The following is a 10,564-nucleotide window of genomic DNA, read 5'->3' as shown; positions in this document are numbered from 1 at the left end:
GTGTTGTTTCTACTCGTCCTTAAACTGTCAGATCTGAGAAGCAGGAAATATCTGGGCAGAATAAAACTCGTAAAGTTTGAGATCAGACAGAAGCGGAAGTGGTTCATGTGCTTCTTCACTCCAGGAAGAGGAGCGCTCTTAAAGAGGCAGTGTGTGTTTAGCTCTTATTTACAACATGAAGTGAAGTTTGACAAAAATAATTCAACTGTTCCATCTCATTTTCATCTTCAACCAATAGCTAATATGATCTCCAGTTATATTATGACCCTCCTGTCAGTGACAACTCAGTCAACACAACAGATCCAACAGATAGAAAATATTTTGTAAGAAAGGTGGTAAAAAAAAAAAGTCTAGAGTGACATAAAGAGACTTATGGAAGTGAAACAAAACTCCATTCATGCTGCAACACTCCTTTAACCCCTTCAGCTCCAACTTCCTCCTAAAACTGCCTCATAAAAAGCTTCAAAGTTAGAAAAAATGTTTATTTTCCCAAAGTCCCACCATGTCACATAGATACCCAGTGTTGGGCAAGCTGCTTGGAAAATGCAGTGAGCTGAGCTGTACACTGTTACTGTTACTGTACATTACATGAAGCTTCACTCCACTGAAGCTCCCACCAGAGAAATGCAGCAAGCTGAGCTACAATAAAATGACTAAATGTAGCTCAACTACATCAGAGCTACTTTTTTAAAATATCAAATCAACTTCATTCCAAGTCATTGCTATCTTAGTGATCAATAAAACTGTCAACTGTCAAAAAAAATGTTGAGTTCAATAGTTGATGAAGCTGTGCTCTCTCTGCTTTTGCTGCTACAAACCACGGCAACAAAAACACACAACATGCCTCACATAATAACACAAAGCAGGTGGTGTGTATATGCTAATGTGGGGGAAGTGTGTATATATTTTTTTTGTGTGTGTGTGTGTGTGTGTGTGTGTGTGTGTGTGTGTGTGTGTCTGCCCAAGACACAATTATGTACATGACCGTGCACCTCATCCATGCCCCTATATTGCAACACTTACAGTATAAAAAATAAAAAGAGGTTTGGCTCATTCCCGTTAACTCAGACACACATGCCCCAAATCCATCACCTCTATTGAGGTAATAATACATTTTATTTAAAGGCACCTTTCAGGGCACTCAAGGTCACCGTACAAAAGGACAATAAAAACAATAAAAAAAACATAATAATCAATGAAAAACAAAGTGCAATACATAAAACAACAGTAAGGTGCAACAGTAATGTCATTCCAGTCCCAAGATTAAAGTGCATAGGCTTGTCTGAAGAGGTGAGTTTTCAGGCGGGATTTAAAGGTAGTGAGAGAGTCTGAGTGTTGTATGGTCTGTGGCAATGAGTTCCAGAGGCGGGGGGCCGAGCGGCTGAAGGCTCTCAACCCCATGGTGGATAGGCGAGCAGGTGGGAGGGTTAATTGGATGGAGGAGGAGGACCTGAGAGTACGAGTGGGTATGCTGATATGAAGGAGCTCAGCAAGATACTGAGGGGCGAGGTTGTTGATAGCCTTGAAGGTGAGTAGAAGGATTTTATAGGCGATGCAGTATTTAATAGGAAGCCAATGGAGCTGCTGTAGGACAGGTGTTATATGACTGGAAGAGGGGGCTCTAGAAATGATTCTGGCGGCGGAGTTTTGAACAAGTTGCAGTTTATGGATGGATTTATCAGGTAAACCAAAGAGCAGGGAGTTACAGTAATCGAGACGGGATGCAACCAGAGTGTGGACCAGGATAGCAGTGCTGTTGGGTGTGAGGGATGGGTGGAGGCGTGAGATATTTCGTAGATGGAAGTAAGCTGACTTTAAAATTAATGTTTTGGATTTGTCGTTTCAATGTACATCATGAATTAACACGCAGTGAGGTCTGTGGCTGGGTAGGCAGGATCAGCCAGAGCTTAAATCGCATAGTACATGCATACAAAAAATATATATGAAGTAGAACTCAATATTAAAACCACTGCAAAGTCAATCAAGCTGCCGCTGTCAAAAATGTAGTTATTGACACAATTACTGCCAATTAATTTCCTGAGACAAACATTCATAGGACCCCATAATTTCCGAGATCATGGAATCGTGGAATTTGACATAATTTGAATGAAATGCTGTTTTTGTGTGGAATATGAACGTGTGTCTGGGGAAAATTACATGGAGGGAAGCAAATCTGGGTGGCACAACCCCTCCTGTGGTTTCACCTGCACCTGCACCACCAAGAAAAAAAACATTACAACAACTGCACCGCAGGGTTGTAATGTAACGAAGTACAAATACTTCGTTACTGTACTTAAGTAGAATTTTCACATATCTGTACTTTACTTCGTTATTTATATTTCTGACAACTTTTACTTTTACTCCACTACATTTCCGAAATAAAATGTGTACTTTTACTCCGATACATTTCTCTTAACCACCTTCGTTACTCGTTACTTCAAAATAAAAGTTGAGTTGGTGACGTAATTCCTGTTTGTTATCGTTTCAACCGCGGCCGCCAAGTGCGAAGAAGAAGCTCCGCCACCGGACACAGTGGGTAACCGGCTGCCCATATATGAATCGCCGCAGGCTTTCTATGTTTTTTCGGCAGCATCTTTGTGATTTTTTGTGCATTCGTTCGTGAGTGCTGAAGGAGTCGGTCTTTAATTTGCGGTTGCCCTCGTTCGCCCTGCGTCCCATATGAAGCTGCACGTCAAACCAGACTTTACAGACAAGCCCTCAAGGTGTGTCTGAACTTAGTGCCTGAAAGTGCTTCATCTTCTGGCAGTCTGCCTCGGTTACGGCTTGGTGGTGGGAAGATTTGTCACGTCCTTCTCGGCGGAGTTTCTTTACCACACCGGCGAAAACACTGTTGCTGGTGGTGAATTCAGCGTCTTTTAACAGACACCAAGCACCTCCTCCAACCACTCATCCAGGCTCAGGCCACCCAGCAAATCAAAATTCACCACAAAGTCTGACATTTTGTTGACAAAAGTCTTGAAACAAATGTGACCTAACGAGTAAGTGGAGCGCAGAGTAGTTGGTTGCTAGGCAACGCTATGTCCGTTTACACTGGCGCAGGGATATTTTGTGCTGCGGTCTGCCAGTGGGTTACCCTGATTTTACAACGGCATGGAACGCGGCTCAGCCAATCACATTTAAGGATGGGAAGCACCCGTTTTATAATTTCAAATAATAACTCGCGCTCGTGACAGTTGTTGCCAGTTGCCAAGTTCAGTTTGTCCAAACAGGGAGGCTGAGAGACAGAGAGAGCTGTTGGTGACAGAAGTTTAACGGTAATGTTAAAAAGTTGAAGCTTTTTTCTCCTGTACCCAGGTTGCTTTTACTGTAAGGAAGCCACAATAAATTCATTATCAAAATTCTAACCGCTCACTTTGTTTAAATACTTTTACTTTTACTTCTAATACTTAAGTACAGAAAATATCAGAAAATTACTTTTGATACTTAAGTACAATAAATGTCAGGTACTTTCAGACTTTTACTCAAGTAATATTCTAAAAGGTGACTTTAACTTCTACCAAAGTCATTTTCTGGTGAGATACTTGTACTTTTACTCAAGTATCGCTTTCAAATACTTTATACAAGACTGCTGCACCGGCACCGTACGAGTCCAAAAGGGCAAAGAAAATTTCCAGCAACAGCAGCGCACTGACAAAGATTGTATAACAAAGCGAAGAGTTCCCACTTCGCGCTATTTTCACTGGCTAACAGCGGCACACTGGCTTAGCTTGTCTATTCAGAGAAGAGGTATCACTTCGGCTTATTTTTTATTATTCAGTCTATGTTATCACATGCATGCTACTGCTAATTCATTGGTAGTTTAATTGTTAGGTCTGTTTGATAAGTAATTTACATTTTTAAAACAAATAATAATTTAACATATTGTTAGTGTCTGAGCAACATATCTCCTCTGTGCTCCAAAAGATCTGTGGTAAAAAGTACTCTGCTGTTGTGGATGAGACACTGATGCAAGAGACTGCAGGGTCCTAAACATCGTCATTTGTAAGTTAATGTGAATAGCCTGTATGTACAATGGTCAACACTCGGTTAACAATCTTTTAAGTTAAATGTGTGCATGCATTGACCCAACATCAACCTTCAGGTGAAATAATTACTGATGCATCCTCTTGTTATTTTTGTTCAGTCATTAATAACATATCATTTTCACCTTTTATTGCTATAACAATGGAATTGTTAAATAAATAAATAAAGTGTTGTTTATTTGTTACCTCAATTAAAGTGTGCATTAAAATTGCTCTTACCACAACATTGACAATTTTGATGCCATCTGAGTGTATGATGATGGGAAAATATGATTTTTTTTTTTTTTTAATTGATGTAAACATGGACTCACAGATTAGATGAAAATATGCATGTGTATCTAAGATTGTATTGTAAGATTGTATAAAACTGTATGTTTCATGGCAACTTGTATGATCTGAAGGCCTGGAATGTATTTTACACTACTCACAAAAAGTTAGGGATACTTGGCTTTTGGGTGAAATTTATGGAAAATGTAAAATGTTCACACTACAGTGATATTATATCATGAAAGTAGGGCATTTAAGTAGAAGCATACACTGGTGATTTCCTCATCTCAAACAATTTCTTGAAACAAAAGCCAACAACCGTGGTGGATATACCACAACAAAAAATGTCAGTGTCTCAATAACTTGTCATGTGCCCTTGAGCATCAATTACAGTTTGACAACGACGTCTCATGCTGTTCACAAGTCGACTTATTGTCTGCTGAGGCATGGCATCCCACTCTTCTTGAAGGGCGGCCCTCAGGACATTGAGGTTCTGGGGTACAGAGCTCCGAGCCTCTACACGGCGACTCAGCTGATCCCATAGGTTTTCTATGGGATTCAGGTCTGAGAAAGTGCAGGCCACTCCATTTGAGGTACCCCAGTCTCCAGCAGCCGTTCCCTAATGATACCACCTCGATGAGCTGGAGCATCAAACACCTGATGTGAATTTTGCCGTTAAACTCCTTGTTAGAGAACAGCAACTTGTGTAAAAAGTACTGAAACATTGAACAGTTGGACATGTGCATTAAAAAGTTTACAGAAGGTCACATTAAGTTCACCTGTAAAGGTTATAATGCATTTTAGGTTCATCCTGAAATTTCACCCGAAAGCCGAATATCCCTAACTTTTTGTGAGTAGTGTATATGTGAAATGAAACCATTCATCAGTTTGAGCACCAACACAACATCGTGTCCTGTCATAGCAACACACTGGATTTCAAACTGGCCCTTAAATTTCAAGAAATCCCCCAAAATTCTGCTTTCATAACAGAAGAAAAATGGGAATGGCGTCCACAATCCCAGGTGAAGAAAACTCAGTTCAGTTCTGAGCTCAAAGTGTCGATCAAAGCTGGTTTCATTTCATCCCAGACACAGTAAAATGTCATAAATGACTTTTGAATGCAGGTATTTCTCCCTCCTGTCACTTTGTCTTTTCTACTGTTCATGGAGGGCATTACAGCACTTCTTTGTGTTTTAGCAGGTAAACCAGTCAACACATACTGTCCTGTTATTGTCAGATTCTCTTCAGCTGGTTGATAGACTTTCTGGAACGAGAACAGAAGAAACACTGTTGATTCTTGGAAATATTTTTTATTCATTTTCATAAACATTCACTTGGTTAACACACCTAATCAGTAAAATCTCATAACAGGCGTTTCTATCTCAGCAGTCACGTGATTCTCACACTCGACCTGTTAAACCAGCATGTCAACACTGTGGAGGAACACATGAATCATTTCCCACTGACAAGAAGAAGAAGAATCATTTCATTTGCAGTGCATTAAAAAAAAGATCATAGTTCCAAAGTCCTGGAAACAAAATCAACAAACAGCTGTTCAGCTGCAAAGAAAGACGAATGCAAACACACTTCTGACTCCATTAAGCAGCAAAACAGGAAGAGCAAAAACATGTTACAGTAAATATTGAGTGAAGTTAAGAATCATAAAGAGCCTCTTCAACAGTTTAATCAATGATATTTTTTTACATTTCCCTGTGAAGTGCAGTTCATTTGGCTTCTCTCTACTGTCAACTGATGGAGTTCAACCCTTATCCACCACGGCTGAACAGACCAAGAACAAAATGTGCCACAGGTGACGTCTGGGAAGTGCAGGACTGAGGAACCACAGCAATGAGCTTTTAGCAGCAAAATAAAAATGTAACAAAATATTTTGCAGAACAATCATTTTAAAATGAAGACATATATGTGCAGTTCTTGATTTAAAAGAAGAAAAAAAAAGAACAGAAACAAGCGCTTACCAACACAGATGTTATAGAAATAGACGACAGAACTGCTTTAATCACTCCTGTCTACTTGAGCTCACAAAACTCTGCAGTGCCTCCAAATCCAAGCCAAAGTCCAGCATGGAGAGGCTGAGTGAACGTGGTCTGGACTCTGTGGAGGAGAGTCATGGTTTCAGAGACGCTGTAGAAGGACAGAATACCTGCTCTGTGATCCAGGTACACTCCCACTCTGGAGGACACAGGGAGCGGGATTTCAGTTTGGATTTTGTTGTGTCTGAAGTGACAGTTATTGTTGGAACAACACAATGACCAAGATTTGTCATTGGATCCAAATCTACATTCAGCCCCGTACCCTGTTCTGCTGATATCCTGATATGAGACTGCTATATCAAATTCCCCCTCCCACTTCACCTCCCAGTAACAACGTCCAGTCAGACTCTCTCTGCTCAGGACCTGACACAAACCAGTAAATCTGTCTGGGTGACTGGGATATGACTGTCTTTCTGACATTACTGTTGCTTTTCTGTTCTCCTCAGATAATGACAGCCATGTGTGTGCTGTGTTTGGATCCAGTGTGATGTGACATGAATATTGTAAGAACTCAGCTCTGGTCTTGGGCTCTGGTTGTGACAGTAGAACATCCACTCCAGTCACTGTCAGTGAGATCTTGGACCATTCCTCACTAAGAAGCTCCTGTAGTTTGTCTCTCAGCTCTGACACAGCTGCAGTCACATCCTCAAAGTAGCTCAGAGGACGGATGTTGATGCTGGGTGAGTGTGTAGATTCACTGAGACATGAGAGCGAGGGGTAACTCTGTAGAAAATGGATGTGATCCTGTGTGTGTGAGAGCTGCTCCAGCTCAGCGTCTTTCCTCCTCAGCTCAGCGATCTCCTGCTTCAGCTTCTCCTGAACTTCTTCAGCCCGACTCACTTCCTCTTCCTGCTGGGATCTGATCTGCTGCTTCACATCAGACCTTCTTTTCTCAAGCAAACGGATCAGCTCAGTGAAGATCTCCTCACTGTCCTCCACTGCTTTATCAGCAGAGCGACTGATGGCCTCCACCTCCTGCTGAAGCACCTTCACGTCTTTCTCTGTGTCCTGGATTCTCTGGTTGATTTTTTGCCGACTCAGCCCGAGCTCTTCCTGCCTCTCGGTCCTTTCTGCTGCAGCTGAGACTTTGCGGTGGCCTTCATGTTCATCCATGGAGCAGAGAGAACAGATACACTGCTGATCAGTGCGGCAGAAAATCTTCATCACCTCATCGTGACGAGAGCAGATGTTCTCCTGAAGCTTCATGGTGGCTTCCACCAGCTTGTGTTTCTTTAATGGAGCGATATCGTAGTGAAGCTGGAGGTGCTGCTCACAGTAAGAGGCCAGACATGCCAGACAGGACTTGAGGGCTTTCAGTTTCCTCCCAGAGCAGAAATCACAGGCCACATCTCCAGGTCCAGCGTAGCAGAGATCAGGAGGAGCAGCTTGGAGTCCCATCTTCTTCATTTCCTCCAGTAACTCTGCTAACATGGTGTTTTTCACCAGGACAGGCCTCGGTGTGAAGGTTTGTCTGCACTGCGGGCAGCTGCAGATTTCCTTGTGCTCCTCTCCATCCCAGCAGTCTTTAATACAGCTCATGCAGTAGCTGTGTCCACAGGGAATAGTCACCGGATCCTTCAGCAGATCCAGACAGATGGAACAGCAAAACTTTGCCGAGTCTGACTGAATTCCTCACTGAGCCATTTCCCCTCTCAGTCACAGTGAACGTCCGCTAGTTTCACTTTCTATCAACAGATAAGAGTTGTGCTCCGATCCAAAGCAAACATCAGCTTTTCCTCACAGTCACTCACTGATCTGCTGTAAACGGGCTTGTGGGCACTTGTCCTTCACATTGTGTTGTTTCCACTCGTCTTTAAACTGTCAGATCTGAGAAGCAGGAAATATCTGGGCTCAATAAAACTCGTAATGTTTGAGGTCAGACAGAAGCGAGAGGGGTTCAGCTGCTGAGTCACTCCAGGAAGAGGAGTGCTCTTAAAGAGGCAGTGTGTGTTTAGCTCTTATTTACAACATGAAGTGAAGTTTATGACAAAAATAATTAAACTGTTCCATCTTATTTTCATCTTCAACCAATAGCTAATATTATCTCCAGTTATATTATGACCCTCCTGTCAGTGACAACTCAGTCAACACAACAGATCCAACAGATCCAGTCTGAGAAATGTAGATCTGGTTTACTGCACAGTGTTTACTCTGCAAAATAACAAGAAAAATAGAAAATATTTTGTAAAAAAGGTTGTTAAAAAAAAGTCTAAGTGACATAAAGAGACTTATGGAAGTGAAACAAAACTCCATTCATGTTGCAACACTCCTTTAACCCCTTCAGCTCCAACTTCCTCCTAAAACTGCCTCATAAAAAGCTTCAAAGTTAGAGAAAAGTTTATTTTCCCAAAGTCCCACCATGTCACATAGATACCTAGTGTTGGGCAAGCTACTTGCAAAATGTAGTGAGCTGAGCTGTACACTGTTACTGTTACTGTACATTACATGAAGCTTCACTCCACTGAAGCTCCCACCAGAGAAATGCAGCGAGCTGAGCTACAATAAAATGACTAAATGTAGCTCAACTACATCAAATCTACTTTTTTTTTCAAACATCAAATCAACTTCATTCCAAGTCATTGCTCTCTTAGTGATCAATAAAACTGTCAGTCAAAATAAATGTTGAGTTCAATAGTTGATGAAGCTGTGCTCTCTCTACTTTTCCTGCTACAAACCATGGCAACAAAAATACACAATATGCCTCACATAATAACACAAAGCAGGTGGTGTGTACATGCTAATGTGGGGGAAGTGTGTATATATGTTTGTGTGTGTGTGTGTGTCTGCCCAAGACTGTATGTACCCCCCTACATCTGTCACTGTAAAGATAGTGCAGACTAGTAAGAAACAGGGTTTGGAAAGAGACTGGACGAGGAGATTGGCCGTAACTCGTCTTTTCACTCCCTCCGGATCATAAATCATGCCACTGTTCTTCATACAGATGACCTTTATTCCAGCACTTGTCATCACGTCACCAAGTCCCCGTTGAACTATAAATACATACACAACATAAATACAAATTGACGGATAATTATACAAAAACACATAAAATAAAAGTACAATAAAATAACTAATAATATTGATGGCTAGCAACATTACCTCAATAGCTGCATGACCGTGAGGGAATAAGTCCAGAGAACCTTCAAACTTTCTTCTTCCAGAGATAAACAAAACTTAAGTCTCAAAAATGAGCAAATTTCCTTCAAACTTAAATAAAACATATAGGCTGCCACCAAACCATTGACCGCTAAACATATCGGAACAACATTAGCTTAGTAGTCGTCCGTCTCAATTGCATCCAATGCCAATGCATAGTGCACATGTGGAAGACAGGAAGGTGTCGCATCAAAATAAGTCCCCCGTGCAACAAAACATAACAATTAAGAAATTCCCTCATAAATCAAAAAATACAATTCAACAATATGCCCCACATGTCAATTATTAATTTAAATCAGTTTAACTAATTGGCTTAACAAAATAATTATAACAAAAACAACAACAAATTACAATTTGGCAGTTAAACTCCCACCAAATCACAGCTATTGTGATTTCCTTTCTTCAATATTATTCCCTTCCTTTGCATATATGTGAAAGTAATTATGAACTGTATGTGAAACTGTGCGATCACTACTCCGCTTCAAGCAAAAGTACAGTCTTATGCACAGGCCTATCTAGATAGGTTGGCTTAGCAGTTCGTTTACCCTGACTGTCTAATGAGGAGTCACTAAGTAAAAGTTTCACCTTTCTGACCCTTCCATCAGGGCTAGGATAAACCTCAGTTACTCTTGCAATCTTCCACTGATTTCTAGGAGAACTGTCTTCACATAAAATAACTATGTCATCCACCTTCGTATCTCTCCGATCTCTTTGCCAGATTTGTCTCTGCTGTAGACTGAGTAAATAATCTTTTTTCCATCTTCTCCAGAATTCATTAGTCAAGAACTGCACTTGGCGCCATCTCTTGCGTAAGTATAGGTCCTGACTCACATATTCACCAGGAGGAGGCAAGATGATGCTGGACTTCATCATGAGAATATGGTTCGGAGTAAGAGGTTCCATATTTGGATCATTCAAGTGTTCTGTTGTCAAGGGTCTGCTATTTATAATAGCCATCACTTCATACAAAAAGGTTCTGAGCGAGGAACTGTCAAGTCTCTTTGCAGACTGATCGAGGATGGCTGTGAGGACACTTCGGATTGTCCT

The 10,564-nt window shown here is 41.2% G+C and overlaps 1 protein-coding gene across 1 annotated transcript; it reads right to left on the bottom strand.

Moving 5' to 3' along the window:
* Nucleotides 1–6,263: 6,263 nt before the first annotated feature.
* On the bottom strand, nt 6,264–10,277 carry LOC115362412 (tripartite motif-containing protein 16-like). The gene is made up of 2 exons (XM_030056324.1): nt 10,248–10,277; nt 6,264–7,969 (listed from the first exon to the last, which is right to left on the bottom strand). Exons 1-2 carry the CDS (start codon nt 10,275–10,277, stop codon nt 6,338–6,340), a joined length of 1,662 nt encoding a protein of 553 aa, XP_029912184.1. The 3' UTR covers nt 6,264–6,337.
* Nucleotides 10,278–10,564: the final 287 nt, after the last annotated feature.

Source organism: Myripristis murdjan, chromosome 7 (genome assembly GCF_902150065.1).
Source record: "Myripristis murdjan chromosome 7, fMyrMur1.1, whole genome shotgun sequence".
Classification (NCBI taxonomy): Eukaryota; Metazoa; Chordata; class Actinopteri; order Holocentriformes; family Holocentridae; genus Myripristis; species Myripristis murdjan.
Note: the sequence above shows the minus strand (reverse complement) of the source record. Positions and strands in the feature narration are given on the sequence as shown.